At 46.4% G+C, this 20,378-nt stretch overlaps 1 protein-coding gene across 50 annotated transcripts in view; it reads right to left on the reverse strand.

The window, feature by feature from the left end:
• MKNK1 (MAPK interacting serine/threonine kinase 1) overlaps window positions 1-20,378 on the reverse strand; it is a 42,057-nt gene that overhangs the window by 14,069 nt on the left and 7,610 nt on the right. For 6 of the 50 annotated variants that reach the window (XM_078331644.1, XM_078331624.1, XM_078331643.1 and 3 more), the window contains exons 2-7: window positions 17,657-17,823; window positions 13,736-13,839; window positions 11,139-11,240; window positions 8,444-8,541; window positions 4,253-4,332; window positions 2,626-2,699 (exon numbers count right to left, since the gene is read on the reverse strand). In XM_078331644.1, the coding sequence (XP_078187770.1) occupies window positions 2,626-2,699; window positions 4,253-4,332; window positions 8,444-8,541; window positions 11,139-11,240; window positions 13,736-13,751 (370 nt within the window). In that variant the 5' untranslated portion in view covers window positions 13,752-13,839; window positions 17,657-17,823. Of the gene's footprint in view, window positions 1-2,625; window positions 2,700-4,252; window positions 4,333-8,443; window positions 8,542-11,138; window positions 11,241-11,590; window positions 11,906-13,269; window positions 13,506-13,735; window positions 13,840-17,656; window positions 17,824-19,519; window positions 19,601-20,378 lie in introns of those variants that run through there. The other 44 variants (XM_035251377.3, XM_035251361.3, XM_078331646.1 and 41 more) reach the window with 15 other exon arrangements.

Consider the following 20,378-nt stretch of genomic DNA (forward strand, 5'->3'; position numbering starts at 1 on the left):
TAAATAGAGCCCAAAAATATTAACGCCGCTGGGGCTGATTGGCTTCTGCAATCAAAAGGAATAAAAGTGAAGGCATTTGAGCTGAGGGGGCCTTTCTGTAGGAACATTTTCTCCTCTGCTGCTGATCTCTGATCCAAACAAGAGCATAAGCTTTCAAATGGAAATGCTACATCCTTGCCAGACATGGAAAGGCCTGGGAAAAGGGGGAAAAATGACTTTTCCTCCTGAGTGTTCCATTATTGTTTTGCTGGCAATGGCTGACATTTACTGAGTAGTTACTAGTGCCATGTGCTATGGAATACTCTTGAAATAAACTTATTCTCACCATGATTGAACAAAATGGGTGGTTTTTACTCCTTGTTTTACGGAGGGGGAACCTGAAGCCAAAAAGAAAAATGGTTGAGCACCTTGCCCAACATTATACACCAGTAACGGGTGAAGCCAGCACTAAGGCCCAGGGCAACCATCTCCTGCACCAGCCCTCTGCCTGGCCTGCCACCTCCCTTGGTACCCAGAGACTAGCGGGTCTGGGAGCTAGCTAGTCTGTGCAGACATCCCCCAGCAGGACTTGTGGTCTGACTGTGCAGACATCCCCCAGCAGGACTTGTGGTCTGACTGCTGCAGGGATGGACTCCCTTGAGCCAACCACACTTGGTCTGGCCTCAATAAGCTACACTAAGTTTACTGATATGGCTACAGTGACCCCCATCTGCATGTAGCATTTGAAACACGTAACTGAGTCAGTCGTGAGTTGTTGGGTGGTGCAGGGGCAGACACAGGCAGGAACATGTGGCTTGGCTTCACGTGGTCTACGTTTACTACTGGAAGCCAGTATTTCTGGGCTGAAGATATTATCTCTGTGTCCTAAAAATGGCACATGTCTACTGCTTTTTTTTGGGGGGGGGGGACTGGAGGGCATGAAAGAAGGGGAAGAACTGCCAAAGACTGTTCACTTGCCAGATTAAATAATCAAAGGATCCCAATGTGCTAGGGAACATTCCCAGAAAACTGGCTCCTGACTAGGTTCTAGCTTGCTCTGCTGTAGTGAGCCTCGTTTTCAAATTTGTTAAAAGGAAAAGCAGAGTAATACTCTACATATTTTTTTTTTTTTTGAGAGGGAGTCTCACTCTGTTGCCTAGGCTAGAGTGCAGTGGTGCGATCTCGGCTCACTGCAACCTCTGTCTCCCAGGTTTAAGTGATTCTCCTGCCTCAGCCTCCCCAGTGGCTGAGATTCCAGGTGTGCGCCACCACACCCAGCTAATTTTTGCATTTTTTAGTAGAAACAGTGTTTCATCATGTTGGCCAGGATGGTCTTGAACTCCTGACCTCAAGTGATCTGCCTGCCTTAGCCTCCCAAAGTGCTGGGATTACAGGAGTGAACCACTGTGCCTGGTCTACGCTTCACACTTCTAAGACAGCCTCCAGCATACCAAATTGTTTTAATAATATCAGTGGCCAACCTTTTTTTTTTTTTTTTGAGACGGAGTTTCGCTCTTGTTACCCAGGCTGGAGTACAATGGCGCAATCTTGGCTCACCGCAACCTCTGCCTCCTGGATTCAGGCAATTCTCCTGCCTCAGCCTCCTGAGTAGCTGGGATTACTGGCATGTGCCACCATGCCCAGCTAATTTTGTGTATTTTTAGTAGAGATGGGGTTTCATTATGTTGATCAGGATGGTCTCGATCTCTTGACCTTGTGATCCACCCACCTCGGCCTCCCAAAGTGCTGGGATTACAGGCGTGAGCCACCACGCCCAGCCCGTGGCCAACATTTATTGAGCCCTTGGTGTCTACCAGACGCTGTGCTAAGCATTTCACATGAATTATCTAATTTAATCTTCATAGCATCCCAGTGAGGTAGGTGTTATCAATAGCTCTATTTTATAGAAGAGAATACTGTTTGGAAAAGGTGAAGTGACTTACTCAAGGTCACACGGCTAGTAAGTGATGGAGCTAAACTTAAGCTTTCGCTGCACTGGTTTCTAAAGCACCCTCCCTCAACCACCAGGCTCCTCTGTACGGCTTTCCATGCAGTTCCAGACATCCCTGCAACCTTTACCTTGCAAATGTGTCCTAAGATTGGGGGAGTGATGGGAAGGGAAAGGGTTTCTCTAACCCTCTCATTCTATCAGGAAAGCAACTTAAGTATATACCTCAGTGATTGTGTGTGTGGGTGATGGCATCTTTCCATCTGAAGGATGGCATATTTTCAGGCTTCTCCACTATCCTGGGTCTGTATCCCAAACAATAGGGCCCTCCTCTCCTCTGTTTTAGCCTTTCTAGACATCACAATGTATTTGAGAGCCTCCACCCCATAATTAATGTAGTTAAATAGTGAACATGTCAAAACGGGATGATAAATCGATGACTAAATGTATCTATATATGACTCCTATTATAATGAAAAGGCATTTATAAAATACCCACACAGGTGACATTCTAAGCTCTGCAAAATGCTAATTATCATCCTTCCCTCCGGCCTCCCTTCTCCCAAATCAAGGGCAGTTTTTAAGTCCTTCATCCTTTTTATTAGCTTGACTCGTTTTGGAAGTCTCTGGGATTCATGATGGATGATCACCACCCTGGGTCTTAATCAGAAGTCCACACACATACTCAACAGTAAGTACCTCCTTGCAATTTCTCAAAGACCAAGTAAAACCTTGTGTCATCTTCAAAGAACTCAATCAGCTCCAAAATGTTCCTTAAATAGGGAAAATAGGGGGAGAGGGAAAAGGGGGGAAATGGAATTATATATTAAAGTCTACTTACAACTATACAATGAAAATAATATACAACGCCTGCTAGTGGGGCAGAAATCAACTTGAAATCAGAATGCTTATTAAAGACTCGAATGTGGAAGCAGCCAATGGTGTTACCAAGATTCAGGTCACCTTATCTTTCCATAATGTTTAGTCTCTGGTGTTTTCACCAAGTCTGTGCTGTCAAACCCCAGCCCTAAAACCCACTAGGTAGAGTTATAAAAAAGTCCCGGTCACATTAAACTGAATAAAATCTGCAGCCGACTGGAAGCAATTGCGGCTAATAACACTGAATAGTAGGTGTGTGTCCTGGAGGCAAGCAGCAAATAATTACTTGCCCTCCCTCTTGCCCATAAATCACGGGGCAGTATTTACATTGCCTGGAGAAAATGGAAACATCTGTCAAATAGACTTGGGGCCTAACGTGGGCACCGCTAGACCCTAACTGCTAAGCGCTGCTTAATGAAACGGCCGCGTTCCCAGCCACCGTAGCACTTGTGGTCTTCCCCGGTGAGCACTCTCTGTCTGCCTGAGTATTTCAGTGCTCTGCCAACAAGGTCGTCTTGTAACTCAGTAGGGAAGCCACCAGCCTGGATATTGGAGGTGTTGGGGGCTTTTTTTCTTTTAAAGAACAAAATAAACCAAGTAGAGTCTCTAACGCCGAACTAAGAAGCTGCAGGGCTGAAAATAAAAATCTGTCCCTCATAAAAAAAATGCTGACTACTTTGGGAGATACCAGGCTTTTACTAGTGTGAAGGCGTCCAAATAAGATGGGCAAAATGGCCTAATTTGAAAGAAGATTGTAGAGGCAGTGCCTGGAGTTAAATCAACAGCAGCCCCCATCCTCCAAGCTTAATGACAAAGCCATCAATACCAGGCCACTGGCTCTCCGCTGACCCTGCCACGGAGGGAAAGAGGGGGAAGTGGAGTCTTAGAGGTGACCCTGATTTAGCGCCACAATGGGAGAGCTGCTCATTTGGAGCTGGTGGTGGGCAGAATGAACTGGGCTAGAGATGACCTGGACCCAGCTATCTAGAAGGAGTGCTAGACAAGGTTCCAGGTCTTTAGTGGTATCTGTGCATATGCAAATATTCTAGGAGCAGAAATAGCAGCAAATATTCTTAACAGTACTCCTCATCTTGGTATTGAAGCAAGTCCTTAAAGGTTTCTACCAGGCAACACTCAGTCAACCTAGTTTCCACAGGTACCAATAGAAATCAAACCCCATTTCCCCCCAACAACCACTTATTCAGATCACTCATTCTAACTTGCCCAAATTGCTGATATTTACAGTATTCAGAAGAGATGATAGCTCCTTTGCTATTATTGCTGCTTTTCCTTTCTCTCCCTAACACTGAAAGATGGAAGGAGGTACCTGCCTTGTGGGGACAGGAGTGAGAGCTAAATGCTGGGGTCAGGAGACGGTAAAAAATAGCCTCCTCTTTTGTGGCCAAGCATCCCCCCAGCGAAGCAGCGAGAGCCACGTGATACTCACTTGTTTCCCTGACACTGATACAGCGTCTCCACCTCTCGAAACACTCTACTCCGACTGTGCCCTGCTTGTTTTTCGATGATCTGTGGGAAGAATATAATCTGTCATGTACACCTACCTGACTTCAAAAGGGCCCCCTGGCAGGAGCCCTCTGGGAGAAGGCAAGGCCAAACTCAGTCCAAATCCAGTGTCAAGTAGAAGTCTGGCATAGGCCTTGGTGACATAGGCTCTGTGGCTCTGTTGGCAAAGCAGTAGACTGGCCCCAGGGCTCCCAGCTCAGCTGAGCCCGTTCCACTCGGGCCAAGCACACCACCAAGGAAGTGAATGAGGCTGCTGCCCCAGCTGCCCAGGGGAGACTGAGGCAGCTGCAAGACAAAGAACTACCTTACTCAGCTCCTCATCTTTCCGTCTTAAAGGTAAGCATTTACTGCGTCTACTGAAGGATCTTCTAGTGCTGGAGAGAGAGAGGCTGGTGGAAGACACCATGGGGAGGAGCCAAAGCTCTGAGGCCCAGCTCAGAGGCTGCCTCCACAATCCCCCTGGCAGAAGTAGGCTCTTCCTCTTCTGAGAACTTACTCTCTGGCAGGCACTGTGTTAAAGAATTTATTTACATAATCTCAGTTGACCTTTATGACAACATCGAAAGATAGGGAGGTATGAAACATTTGCCCACAGTCCAGAGCTGACTCCGAAGCCCTTGCTATCCCACACCTGCTTAGATGCTCTAGCTTCTTCACGCACTTGGAGGCTTTGTCTCTCTTGTGATACTCTGGGCTGCTCCCCCTGCACACCTTTACCTGAGATGCTTGGCAAATGCTGACTGAAGGAATGGGTAAGCCAACAGATGGGACGGTGGTTTCTAAAGAGACAGGGTGCCTCTGCAAAATTCTCTGGACCCATCTGGAGCCTCAAACCACTGCAAACCGAGCCTGTGAGCAAATCTGCAGAGCCTGGCTCTGCCTACAGTTCCAACGTGCATGACGGGCAGCAGCACAGACAATGACATCCTACTCCTTCATCGAGACTTCAAACTTCTCCGATAGGACGTAGCACAGACATCTGTGACCAGCTGGAATTTCCTTTTTCTATTTTTTTTTGAGACAGAGTTTCTCGCTTGTCACCCAGGCTGAAGTGCAGTGGCATGATCTCAGCTCACTGCAACCTCTGCCTCCTGTGTTCAAGTGATTCTCCTGCCTCAGCCATCTGCTACCAAGCCCAGCTAATTTTTCTTATTTTTGGTAGAGATGGGGTTTCACCATGTTGGTCAGGCTGGTCTCAAACTCCTGACCTCACGTAATCAACCTGCCTCGGCCTCTCAAAGTACTGCGATTACAGGCGTGAGCCATCACACCCAGCTGACCAACTGTAACTTTCTAAATAAGTCTATGTCTGTTTGTAAACCACAGTGGGCCCATTTTCTGAGTTGAAAGGTATAGTGCTGGGGAACAGAAGTGATTCAACTTCATTCCCCAAGCATTTCAGATCAAAGTCATGAAGAACTTTCTAGCAGGCAAGCTTTCCACAGCACGGTCTTCCCTGAGGAGGTAATGGGCTCTTGCTACTAGAGACAGGGGAGTGGAACATGGACAACTCTCTGGGGAGTCACAGAGGAAATTCAGGGTTAGGTTATCTTGAAATTCCATTCCAACCTTGAGACTCTAGCATCAGTTGGGTGCCTCTAGGGAAAGCTGTAATAAGCTAAGTGTTGTGGAGCCATTTTGGGAGAAGCAGCCTATCTCTAGGGAGCCTTCAAAGAGCAGGGGAGAGAGGAAACATGGGCAGAACTGTTGAAACCAAGGAACTGCCAAGCCAGAGTCCAGCGTTTGCCCCAAAGATGCTGGGGGCCTATGGAGGAAGGGCCAGGTTTTCCTCCTGTGATCCAACCTTGAAGAAATATATCTCTCATCCATAAATGTATTTAAACCTTTGAAAATCAGTTTATGGTTGTGGTTTTTACCACATTTAGGCATATATATCAATTTTTTTTTTTGAGACAGAGTCTCCCTCTCTGGTCGAGAGTGGAGTACAGTGGCGTGATCCTGGCTCACTGAAACCTTTGCCTCTCAGGGTGAAGTGATCCTCCTGCCTCAGCCTCCTGGGTAGCTGGAATTAGAAGCACATACCACCACACTGGCTGTTTTTTTTTTTGAGATGGAATTTCTCTCTTGTTGCCCATGCTGGAGTGCAATGATACAATCTCAGTTTACTGCAACCTCCACCTCCTGGGTTCAAGTGATTCTCCTGCCTCAGCCTCCCAAGTAGCTGGGATTACAGGTATGTGCCACCACACCCAGCTAATTTTTGTATTTTTAGTAGAGATGGGGTTTTGCCATGTTGGCCAGGCTGGTCTTGAACTCCTGACCTCAGGGGATCCACCCTCCTCAGCCTCCCAGAGTGCTGGGATTATAGGCGTGAGCCACTGTGCCTGGCCATTTTTTTTTGCCAGTGTCTTATTCTGTTGCCTAGGCTGAAGTGCAGCGGTGTGATCTTGGCTCACTGCAACTTCTACCTCCTGGGTTCAAGGGATTCTCCTGCCTCAGCCTCCCGAGTAGCTGGGATTATGGGTATGCAACACACCCAGCTAATTTTTTTTTGTATTTTTAGTAGAGATGGGTTTCACCATGTTGGCCAGGCTGGTCTTGAACTCCTGACCTCAGGTGATTGACCTGCCTCAGCCTCCCAAAGTGCTGGGATTAAGGTGTGAGCCAACATGCCTGGCCTAATTTTTGTATTTACATTTAGGCATATGTTTTAAAAATCACTTGTAATTTATATTGATCAGTTTCTCAAAAGAAATTGAGATAGCTTTTTTATTACCATGTGAAGCAACACTTCAGCTCAAAGGAAAGTGGCTTAGCCGACTTGCTCGCCCATCTAACCCGCAGCTGGGACTGTGGAATGTTGGTTCAGAGAAGAGAAAACATTGCCTTCAGGAGCCCATTGGATTACGCTTGCCCGTGTGAGATGGCACTTGACCTGGTGGCTCAGGTGGGTGATTTGAAATCAGCTTGGATTTAAAAAGACCCTTTCTGTAGGTCAGTAGTCCTCAAATGTCCTCAGGTGGGTATGAGACTCATGTGAGGAACCTGGTCAAGCCACAGAGACCCAGGTCCTATCTGGAAACCTGGATCTGTGTGTGCTTTGTTAAGCTCCAGGGGTTTCTAATACACAGTACTGTTCACAAGTGCCCTTCCTACATCAGTAGTCCTCAAGGATTAGTGAGTAGCAGAGTCACCTGGAGAGTTTGTTAACATTCATACTGCTGGGCCTGCACCTTGTTTCTGAGTTGCTACTTCTCAGGTAGGGCAAGATAACTTCTATTTCTAACAAGTTCTCAAGCGATGCTGAGGCCGCTAGTCCAGGGCCCACATTTTGAGAACCAATGCTCAAGATCCAGCTCTTCTGGATATGGAGAGGGCAAGTGGAGGCACAGAGGGGTGACATCAGCCACTCCACGGCTTTGCAGCTAATTAAAGGCAGCAATGAGGCCAGGAGCCACATTGCTCCTGCCCACAAACTGAGTGCTCAGTTGCTTTAGTTTTTATTCTTTCATTTTTTTCTGGAATAACGTTCAGATGTTACCAAATCAGTTACTTTAGTTTTTAAACCTCACTATCATGCTAACGTCTATCACTCACATAGCACTTTGTGGCAAGGAAAGCGTTTCCACCTCTCCCAGGACATTTTAATTTTCATCTTCATAACTGTCCCAGGAGATAGAAGGGCAGTTATCATCATCTAGAGATGTAGGAACTGAGGCTTATGGACATTTGATGACGTGCCCAAAGTCAAACAAGTATAGTTTGTCAAGACAGAAATTCAGGTAGGCCTTCTAATTCCAAATCTGGTTGTCCACTCTCTGAAGCTGACTTCATTTGTCAGAATAATGAGCAACTTACTATGAGCCAGGCCTTGTGCTGAGCACTTTACCTATATTAACTTACTTAATCCTCACAACAATTCTACATAGGTTCTAGTATTATACCCATTTTACAGATGAGAAAACTGAAGGACAGAGAGGTTAGGCAAGCTGCCCAAGGTAACACAGTAAGCAAGTAGCGAAACCAAGATTTGAATCCAGTGAATACAGCTTCAGAGCCCCCATTGTTATGGAATATAACATTTATCTGGTTCAGGGTGAGCTAGGCATGACTATTTGCAGAGTAAAGCCTGGCATTCAGTTGAGACACTCACTTTGACGGCATACTCTTTGCCATTCTGCAGGCTCACGGCACCTTGAACTTTGGCATATGCTCCCTCTCCAAGCAATTCAGAGGTCAGCTTGTACATATCTAGAGGTGAAATGGATGAGAGGAATAACAAGATGAGTCACTCCATTGCAAGCTCAGATGGGAAGAACTTCTGTGGCTCAGCTTCCCTGATCAGACGACACAGGCACCCATGACTCTAGTACTAAGTGATGAGGCAGACACAGCTTTCCCAGCCACCTCAGGACCCAGTTTCTCAACAACGAGACCACATACGTGGCATCCTGTTCCTCATTTTAGATGTGAGGTCAGCAAAAGGGTCTCAATTCAGCACATACTTCCTGAACATCTACTATGTGCCAGACAACAAAACAGAGTAAGGAATAAAATAAAGGACAGGTGCAGGGGCTTACACCTGTAGTCCTAGCACTTTGCGAGGTCAAGGCAGGAGGATTGCTTGAGGCCAGGAGTTCAGAACCAATCTGGCCAACAGAGCAAGACCCCATCTCTAATATATTAATATATATGCATGTTCTCTCTCCTCTAAGGCTCAGAGTCCAGTGGGGAAGACAGACACATACACAGGTGACCCCAGAATAAACCAGGCATTGGTAAAAATACTATCACAGAGGGACAGGTACATTAAAAAAAAAAAAAAAAAGTGGGGGGAAAAAAAGGGTTTAATCTGTTCAGAGAATCTGGAGGATCCTCAGAGAAAGGATATGATTTGAATGAATATTCATTTACTCATTTACTGACCACCTATTATGTGCCAAGCTCTGTGTAAGCACTGGCGATACAAAGGAGAGAAAACGCTGTTCTATTTTATACCCCACACAATGGAAGTCATTGGAGGCTTCTGAGAAGTCTCCAGAAGTCACCCACAGGAAATAAGAGACAGAAGTAGGATGCAAAGGATGCCTTGAGGTTTTTAGGGTACTGAATCATAGTGGTTCTAACAGAGTAATAGACCTGGGTTAAAGGAACATCTAGGTGACCTGCCCAAGCTCACAAATAGCACAGCTCTTTGAGCCCCTTCCAAAGCAAGCCACATCTCCATCACAGCACTAGCTGCCTGACCTCATCCCCACTCCATTCTTCAGCCTCTTGAGGCACCTACCACTGAAACCCACAACCTCAGCAGAAGATGTTTCAACCATGAATTAGATTTTATCATTCTCAGTCAGGAGAAGTCCTGTCATTGGCCAAGCTGTCCTTAAAAAACAGGAAGCACTCTCTTGTGTTAATTGAAAGAGCAAAAGAGCTGTTGATTAGGAAACTATTCTAAAACCCTTGGGATCTTTGTCTGTCCCCCATTCCCCCCCACCCCACACAACCCCCCTATTGTTTGAGTTAAAGGCAAATTTTACAAACCCTGCTGAAAGTACCTTCTTTGTTACAACATGGTTTGGTCTTGGTTGTTTGTAAGAACAGATGGTACACTGTTATTTGTAAGTATTTTAAATGTCACGCTTCTCACAATGGACACATTGGCATTAGCCCTTTACACATATCAGGATAGGTAGGTGGCTGGGGTCCAGTATTCCTGACACATAAAGTGTTTGCTATTGGAGCCACTCTATACAGCAGCCAATTTACTAGTGTGTCTGGAAGCCTGGAAGGAGGGATCAGGAGGGAAGCTACTTCAGACCTCACAATGAAAAAAACCAAAACAGATGAAGGGGGGTATGTTACTCCTAGGAATAGCTACTGATCCTTTTGGTGCTTTGCACAAGTGTCCAATGATTTGTTTTACCCCATCACATGCCCACAGGACCTGCACTGAGCCTAGTGCCTTGCACATAGAGTCTGATGACCCAACATGTGTCTACTGAACTCTTTAAAATGTAGTCTTTAAACTCATTACTCTTTAAAATGTAGTCAAACACAAAGCCAGACGCTATGGCTCACGCCTGCAATCCCGGCACTTTGGGAGGCTGAGGTGGGTGGATCACTTAAGGTGAGGAGTTTGAGTCCAGCCTGGCCAACATGGCGAAACCCCAACTCTACTAAAAATATAAAAAAAAGCCGGGCATGGTGGGACATACTTGTAATCCCAGCTATTGGGGAGGCTGAGGCAGGAGAATTGCTTGAACCTGGGAGGTGGAGGTTGCAGTGAGCCGAGATCACGCCAGTGCAACCCAGCCTAGGCAACAGAGTGAGACTCTGTCTCAAAAAATAAAAAAAAATTTTAAAAATTAATAATAAAAAATGTAGTCAAATGCATACAGCATAAGCAGGTGTAATCTGAGTGACAAATTCTCTGCTTGTAGGAGACTGAAGTTTCATTTGCAGCCATGGCCTTTGGTGTGTCTCTCTTCCTCTTATATGTTCTATCTCTCAGCAGCCTCTCCAGGAATAGCTGAGGGAAGAATCACATCTGAAAAAAGGGTGGGAGACCCCAGGCAATAACAGTGATAGATGGGTCTTCCTGCTTCCTGACAAGGTACCTGAGCCATTCACAGGCAGCCAGTGCGTCATCTGAGCTTTTTCCATCCTCACTCTCTTTCTGTAACGTCCTGTGTAAATTCCCTCATCCCCATCTTATCTCCCTACCACACAGATAACCACCAGCTGGCTCTAACTTGATGCATCCTATGATCTGGACCTGTGGCCCCCAGGATGCTCCTCCTATACTTGGGAAGCTGCAGGCTCAGATGTAGGGGATTTGTGTGACCAACCTTCGAACTTTCCTGGCAAGGAGTCAGCGGCCCGGGCCCTCCGCTTCTTCTTCCTCCTCCTGTCACCATCTTCGATGGGAAGGGGTTCACTGCTGCCCATCTCTGGGAGATAAGAGGAGATGTAAGGGAAACACCACTGTACTGATCAAGCTGTAAATTTACCCAGAAGGAAAAAAAAAAAGGTAGTAGGGGGAGGACCCAGGAGCTTTATACTGATGGTTTTTAAATATCTGTGAAGACTATTGATTTGTTTTGACCTAGGAGGAAAAACTAAAGGGAAAACCATTATGGGAGATCATTAACTGTGGAAAGGAGCTCAGACAGGCAGGCTAGATTAAAAGACAGCAGCAGAAGCCTGCTGTAACCAAGCTCATTAGCACATGGATTTAGATCTGCCACCGGTCAAACTATATTCCCCAAACAGAACAATGACTCCATAGGCAGAACCCCACCTGTGACATCCTCCAGCCTCAGGATCAGAAAGGCAAAACCGAGGGAGCTAGGCAAGAAGGAGGTTGGGAGTGGGCCATCCAGACGAGTCATAGGCTCAGCAACATTGCTATGGATGTGCACAGGGCACAAAAGGCCTGGAATGGAAATGGCCTCTGTGAAGGTAGCCATAGGGCTGGGGCTGCGGTTCAAAATGGCCCCAAATTACTGTCCAAGAGCACGGACCTGAGTGCCCATGGAGCCTATGGCATCCTCTCCTCCCACAGCTCCTCCATCAGAAGGGCTGCAGGTAGGACCCATTCGGGAGTCTGCAGTTGACAGGTCTGCACCAGGCTGCTGGATGAGGTCACTTATTGCAAAAACCTTATTATCTCCATTGGCAAGCACCTGGCTCCCCATCTTAAAGGGAGCATTTGTAGGGCAGGCATTGAGATACTGCACAGATTGGGCAAAAAAGGGTCGGATGAAAAGAATAAGCAGGACACTGAGATGGGAAAGAGAAAAGCAGGAACAGTGAACCAGTGCCCAATGACAGCCCTGTTTCTAAGACACTCTAGTATGCGCCTTTCCCTGTTAAAGATAAATTACTTATAGAACATGTCATGCCCCTGATCCAGAGTGGAGCCTTAATACTCTTTGCCTGCAGTTAGAAATAATAAGATTTCTCTCAAGTCTCTGGGTCTAAATCCCCACCAGGGTGATTAAACCTTTACATCCTTCTAAAATAGAGGCACTCGAGTGCTGATGGGGCACACGGCGTGAGAGACTTTTAGACCAACCTTCAATAAACAGGCTCTGGGTGGTTGGTATTTTTCTTTCTTTTTTTTTTTTCTGAGCTTTTAAAATGGAAGCTGGCTCTTTGCCCATTGAGGGGAAAGGCCCACTCTCTTCTCAGAGGATCTGGCTGCATACGATCAGAGAAACAGCAAGTCTGCTAGGAAGATTGATTAGTGCCCATGCAGGTCTATACACCGTTCTCAGAGGCAAGTACATGACAGCCATCAGGAGAAAGCACACAGGATGGCACTTCAATACCACAATCCAGAAAGCACGGTTATGCAGCCAAGTATCTGACAGCTCAATTTAGGTGCGTTCTTCCATCCACTTTGGGGATCTGATGGTAGCACATTTTTAATTATAGTTTAGAATGGAGAACAGATAAACTCACGGATAAAAGAAATCCACAGAGGATCTTAAAATATAACTCTAGCCAACAGCATCAAACACAAGATATATCTGGGGACTGCAACAACTTATGAATCCAAAGAATATCTGGCTGGGTATGGTGGCTCACGTCTGTAATCCCAGCACTTTAGGAGGCCAAGGCAGGAAGATCACTTGAGGTCAGAAGTTCAAGACCAGCCTGGCCAATATGGTAAAACCTGTCTCTACTAAAAATACAAAAATTAGCCGGGCGTGGTGGCGGGTGCCTGTAGTTCCAGCTACTCGGGAGGCTGAGGCAGGAGAACTGCTTGAACCTGGGAGGTGGAGGTTGCAGTGAGCCAAGATCGTGCCATTGCACTCCAGCCTGGGTGACAGAGCAAGATTCTGTCTCAAAAAAGCAAACAACAAAAACAAATAAGCACCTCAACACCCACCCTTGTCAAGGTAAATTAAAGGAAAAAAGCTTCCCAAATGTATAATATAATAAAAAATTCAACAGAAATAAAACACAGGTCACTCATCTTCAGGAGCTCAGGGAGGCGGTGCTAGCCATCAGGTCAGCAGGCTGAGGAGGAGGAATCACAGTCTCTCTCTCTTGCCCTGATCTTGAGTGCAGTCCAGCGGCAACCTGTGTCTCCATCTATTTTCTCATCAGCACCGCAAGCCCCGTGCAGAGCAAACAGATTTGGATTTCAGCTCTTTCTCCTTCCCCTGTCTACACTCTGATGGACGGCCCGAGGACAAGCAAAACAGCTGAAAGGCAGGCAGAGCAGAGGAGCGGCAAGAGGGCTGGCGGCATTATAATTCACAGGGGACACTCAGGCACACGACTCTAACGAGAAAACCCTGTTAGCCACAATTTATACTTGGTCTTTACCATGGCAGGGCTGAGAGAGCCTCCTGTGCGAGAAGCATACCTCCCAGCACCACTGCACACTCAATATTAGATTTTATGGCTTCACACACACACAAAGATAGAGTACCTGGTATATTCTGCATGGATTTCAATGAAAGAGGGTACGCCAGAAGGGACAAATGGTTAAGACTTTCCTTGGAAACAGAACTTGGAGGAGAGTTGTTTCTGAAACTAGGAAGGAAAAAATGTAGGAAGATGGGTGAAGTGAAAGAAACATGCTTAACTTCCCTGGTTACACAGGGGGAAGTGAGAGGCGTCATAATCTCACCAAGGGGTTGCTAGTTTTCGTGGCACCATTACTATGCAGGGGACAAGGAAAGGGGACAAACAGACACTAGCCAGATTTAACACATGACGGAAGAAAGAAGCCATTTGTAAAGTCAGCTTAATCAAAGGATAGTCTGCAGTGAGACTGCAAGGGGCTAAAGGTATTCTTTCTCCAAGGGTCTGATGGGAGGGGAGGCTGGGCCACAGCATGCAGGTGGCAGCGTCTTGCCCCACTGCAATAAAACTGGCAGGTGGCCGGGTGTGGTGGCTCACGCCTGTAATCCCAGCACTTTGGGAGGCCGAGGCGGGTGGATCACGAGGTCAAGAGATCGAGACCATCTTGGTCAACAAGGTGAAACCCCGTCTCTACTAAAAATACAAAAAATTAGCTGGGCACGGTGGTGCGTGCCTGTAATCCCAGCTACTCAGGAGGCTGAGGCAGGAGAATTGCCTGAACCCAGGAGGCGGAGGATGCGGTGAGCCGAGATCATGCCATTGCACTCCAGCCTGGGTAACAAGAGTGAAACTCCATCTCAAAAAATAAAAAAACCACACACACACACACACACACACACACACACACACACACACACAAAAACTGGCAGGTGAGGCCTGCTAGGGTGCCAGCAAGGGATCCCCCACAGGCCTCAGACAGGACTGGGGGCCTGGGAGTCCCAGAGGCAAAAGAACACGACTCCATTCCATCTTCTTCCTCTGTTCTGATTCTGGGATTACAAGCAGCCTTCAGAGCTGTTACTAAATCTCCTGTGGAAGGAACCACAGAAGGACATGGAAGGGGAGAAGGAAGTGTGTGCTGAAGAAGGAGCAAGTAGGAGGAAAGGACTGGATGGGAATGGGGAGCAGTGTACAGAAAGCTGACGAAGGTGGGCTGCATTCAGGGCCCCCAAGCACAAACACAGCCCACAAGGCTCTCCAAACCCCCGTCCCTGTCTACCTTCCAGACTCGGCACCCAACACAGCCACTGTCTCATGGAAAAATGAAACTAGTGGCTAGTTCCACTTGCAGTCCAAGGGATCCCACACGTGCTTTTCCTGGAGAAAAGTGCTATACTTTGGTTTGCTGAAGAAGTGCTTTATGGCCTTCCTATTTTGTTACACAGAATATTAAAGAAAACCACATTCAGGGTTGGAATTCAACAAAACTGATAATTTTTGCTGCTTCATCAAGGACATTAAAAGCCGGGTGTGGTGGCTTGTGCCTGTAATCCCAGCAGTTTGGGAGGAGAAGGCAGGTGGATCATCTGAGGTCAGGAGTTTGAGACCAGCCTACATGGCAAACATGGCAAAACTCCATCTCTACTAAAACTCCATCTCTACGAAACTCCATCTCTACTAAAAATACAAAAATTAGCTGGTAGTGGTGGGAGGTGTCTCTAATCTCAGTTAGGAGGCTGAGGCAGGAGAACTGCTTGACCCCGGGAGGCCGAGGTTGCACTGTGCCAAGGTCATGCCGCTGTACTCTAGCCTGGGTGACAAAGTGAGACTCCATCACTCAGATGGGAGTCTGAGAGAAAGCAAAACAAAAACCTGAGAGAACACAGTGGAGAATACAATGGCTACTAGCACAGTTCAGCATCACCACCTTAGGCACCAATGGTCTTACCCATTGTTGCTTTGCAACAACAGACAGCATCTTAGTACTATTACAAAAATCATTTTGACTGCACAGATTGCTGAGAGTTTTGAGGACCCCCATGGTCTGCAGTGTACACCGCAAACCACTGGCTTAGGTGATGGAGAGGGACTGGGTATGCCTGGAGCTGTGCCTGGGTGCCATGGAACTGACTGTGATGCGAAGAGCAAACTGGAGGCTAGAGAGAGAGTGAGGGCTGAAAGAGGCTGCTGTAACAGCCCGGGGCAGGGTGAGAAGGGCCTACAACTGAGACAGGGAGAGCAGGGACAGCAAGGAAGGCGAAGTGAGGTGTGAAACAGAATGAGGGAATGAAGCCATAGGGGTAGCACTGGTCCTAGTCCTAACAAATTACCGAAGAAGGTGAAGGGGGCAAAAACCACTGCCCTCCTTGACAGAAGCGACATTCTGATTCCTTTCTATCCCCACTGCCTAGTATGCGGCCAGGCAGAGGCGGGCCTCATATACTTATGATTACATATTTATTAACCAAAGTTAATAAGAATCATAAGAACAGTAGGACCATCAAAGAAGGGGAGAATTAAGGAAGGGGAGCTGGCTGGGGATGGGAAGCAGGGAAAGACAATGGCACCACCAGGGAGCTTCAGATGAAGAAGGGGAACACACAGCAGCCAGGGACTATGAGAACTCACTGGCCAGGCTCAGACCACTCTCACTCAGCCCTCATCTGATCCAAATCTACAAATGAGGCATTATTCATCATCTCCCAAGTGTGACAACACCTCCGGTGACAGTGTAACACAGAACACTTCAAAATGTCATCATATATATCATATATATATATATAAAAGTTAAAAAAAATCTTGAAAAGATACATCTCAAATTATTATTATTATTTTGAGACAGAGTTTTGCTCTTGTTACCCAGGCTGGAGTACAGTGGCACGATCTTGGCTCACCACAACCTCTGCCTCCCAGGTTCAAGTGATTCTCCTGCCTCAGCCTCCAGAGTAGCTGGGATTACAGGCATGTACCACCGTGTCAGGCTAATTTTGTATTTTTAGTAGAGGTGGAGTTTCTCCATATTGGTCAAGCTGGTCTCAAACTCCCGACCTCAGGTGATCCACCCACCTTGGCCTCCCAAAGTGCTGGGATTGCAAGCATGAGCCACCGCACCTGGCCCAAATTATTATTATTTTTTGAGATAGGGTCTTGCTCTTGTCACCCAGGCTGTAGTGCAGTGGCACAATCTCGGCTCACTGCAGCCTCTGCCTCCCAGGTTCAAGCAATCCTCTTGCCCTAGCCTCCCAAGTAGCTGGGACTATAGGCATGTACCACTATACCTGGCCAGTTTTAAAATTCTTTGTAGAGACAGTCTTGCTGTGTTGGCCAGGCTGGCCAAATTATTAGCAACAGTTATTTGGGGAGGGACAGTATCTAATTCTTCTCTATCCCTACTGCCTAGTAAGGAGGCAGGCAGAGCTGGGGCTTCATATACTTCTGTTGTATTTTAACTTGTTTTGTTATGAAGTAGTTGTTTTAATTTCACAATTAAATGATCTGGCCAGGCATGGTGGCTCATGCCTGTAATCTCAGCACTTGGAGAGGCTGAAGCAGGTAGATTACTTGAGGGTCAGGAGTTTGAGATCAGCCTGGCCAACATGGTAAAACCCTGTCTCTACTAAAAACACAAAAATTAACCGGGTGTAGTGGTGCATGCCTGGAATCCCAGCTACTCAGGAAGTTGAGGCAGGAGAATCGCTTGAACCCGGGAGGCAGAGGTTGCAGTGAGCCAAGACTGTACCACTGCCCTCCAGCCTGAGCGACAGAGGGGAACTCTGTCTCAAAAAAAAAAAAAAAGTAAATAAATATGTTTTAGTTACTGTGTGTTTTCCTTATGATCCTCTGCTGTGTCATTCTCCAGAAATGTGTTCCTCTTACAAAGCATTGAGACATGCCAGGGCAGCTCCGCTCATCCCAGCTGTCCAACTAAGTGCTGAAAACCATCATCTGTTAGATGGTCTCTTACCCGCCCCTTCCTCTGGACGTATCAGATCATTTCAATGTGAAGTAATCTAAAAGGATAACTAAAATGTACACCCAATCTTACCTATAGGTTTTTCCAACTTTTTGGAAGATATCCTCTGTAAACTTAAAATCCCAAATGAAATAAAGCCCCTGTCAGGGAGTTGGTGTCTTCCAGCTACACGAAGTGTCTCAATGGTCTTTGTACATAGCCAGCAATCTTCAGTTCTCCATTGCCCTTTGATATGTAAACTTTGAAAAAGCAGAAACAGAAAGGAAATCAAAATGCTGACTTTTTTAAAAGGACCAGAGAAGATAAAGATCAATCTGAATGTGCCCCGAACCTATGAGTTACCCCACTAAGTAGATATATACACAGCAATCACAGATTTCCTGTCTTTAAAATCAGACATTTAAATTTAATTTTCTATAGAGACAGAGTCTTGTTATGTTGCCCAGCCTGGCCAAATTATGAACAATGATTATTTGGGAAGGGGCAGTGTCTAACTCTTCTCTATCCTCACTGCCATTAAGCACTGGAAGATTTAACAAGGGTCTGAGTTAAATTTTTCAGATTCTGTTTCCATTATGGAACTCCAGACCCAAAAAGATATAACTGGACCAGGATGATAGAGATGGACATCTCTGCTCTGAGAAGTCTCAGGCCAAAGGGAAAAGTTGACAGGCCAGGCGTGGTGGCTCATGCCTGTAATCACAGCATTTTGGGAGGCTGAGGCAGGTGGACTGACTGAGCTCTGGAATTCAAGACTAGCCTGGGCAACATGGTAAAACCCATCCCTACAAAAATACTAAAATTAGCCAGGCGTGGTGGTATGCACTTGTGGCTTGCCATCACACCTGGCTTGGGGGGCTGAGGCGGGAGGATTGCTTGAGCCCAGGAGGTCAAGGCTGCGATGAGCCTAGATCATGCCACTGCACTCCAGCCTGGAGGACAGAGCAAGGCACTCCTCTACTACCCACATATTTAGAGAAATGACCTCTGGCTCTCTCATTTAGTGGCCAAGTCCAAGTCTCACAGGCAAGAGGTAACAGAGCCCAAAAGATAAAGTAAACACTGAGAGCAGCAGGTGGCACAAATGAGAACAAGGTTTTGTGTTGAATACATAATTATTGCTATTTTTCAGTCTGATGACTTCATTTTCTCTATGTTTGCTGTTATATACCACAAATCTAGCTATCACAAGTCAAAATTGCTTTGTCAACTTCTCTATGAAATAAATATGCATTTCCCCTTTTCCTGGTGGAAAAGCTCTGAAAATGCAGCTTAAATCTGAATTCTGGGCCTTTATGCCAACATTTCTAAAAAGCCTTTCTAACTGGAAGTTGGGTGTATTTCACCATTACCGCAAACCACATGTCCCAAATGGGACTTGTTCCCAACCACCACCTACTGCCTCCTTCCTTTGATTTCTCTTCTTCAGCTACCCAGTCACAGAACCTTCAAATCATTTCTAATGTCTCTCTCTCCTTCATCCTCACCAGTGTCAAATGCTCACACTGGCAGGTTTTCCCTTGGTCTGATGTGTAGCTCCTGGAAAAATAACTCGTATTTATCCTTCAAGACCCACTGCAAGTTACTGAGAATAGTCCAGCAAGTTATGGAAGCAGTCTTCTTCTTTTTTGGTGGGGGTGGGGAACAGGGGGATAGGATCTCACTCTGTTGCCCAGGCTGGAGTACAGTGGCGTGATCTTGGCTCACGCAGCCTTGACCTCAAGCGACCCTCCCACCTTAGACTCCTGAGTAGCTGGGACTACAGGCACACACCACCACCACACCTTGTCAATTTTTTAATTTTTTGTAGAGTTGGGGTCTCGCCATGTTGCCCAGGCTGGTCTTGAACTCCTGGGCTAAAGCAGTCTTCCCATCTCGGCCTCCCATAGTGCTGGGATTACAGGCATGAGCCACTGCACGTGGCCTTGAACTTACATTCTGTCTTTAGTCTTGTCCTAGGTTTATACTCCAACTGGTCCCTTTTTGTTACCTATGGTAGGAGGTGGCAATTTTTCTCTGTAAAGTACAAGATGGTAAATATTTTAAGCTTTGTATGTCACATGGTCTTTGTTATGACTCACTTTTGCATTTGTAGAGAGAAAGCAGCCTCAGACAATAAGTAAATGAATGACTGTAGCTATATGCCAATAAAACTTTATTTTTAGACACTGAAATTCGAATTTCATATGATTTTCATGTGTCATAAAACATTGATCTTTTCCTGATTTCCCCCAACCATGTAAAAATGTTTACTCTTTGTTTGCATGCACACAAAAACAGGTGGTGAGTCAGATATGGCCTGTGGGCCACAGTTTGCCAAACCCTGAACAGTAGAAAAAAATCTCAGACTTTCTTATGAATTTTGTGTTATTTTGCCATGTGGAGCCATGCTAGGCTGGGGAAGTAGAAAGCACAGGGCTTTGGGCATTAGGTTCTAGATTCCAGTTCTGGCCCTACCATCTTCCAGCCGGGTAGACTTGGACATAAAATTTAACCTCTCTGAGCTTTATTAGCATCATCTATAAAATGGGGGCACTAACGCCCACATCACAGAGTTGTCATGGGAATTAAGTGAGCTAATGTATATGGAGCTCCTGGCACCAGAGTCTGGCATACAGTAGGTACTCAATGACTAGTAACTGTTATTCCAGCTTTGGACATGGCTTCCCCAGACCAACTGCAACTCTGGAAAGCAGCCCAACCACTCTGTGAACCACAATGGACCGCAGGAGGGAATAAACTGACAGCAAACAAAGGCAGAAAGAAAATTTGGAGGTTTTCAGATATATGCCAC

The sequence above is a fragment of the Callithrix jacchus genome, chromosome 7 (genome assembly GCF_049354715.1).
Source record: "Callithrix jacchus isolate 240 chromosome 7, calJac240_pri, whole genome shotgun sequence".
NCBI classification, from domain to species: domain Eukaryota; kingdom Metazoa; phylum Chordata; class Mammalia; order Primates; family Cebidae; genus Callithrix; species Callithrix jacchus.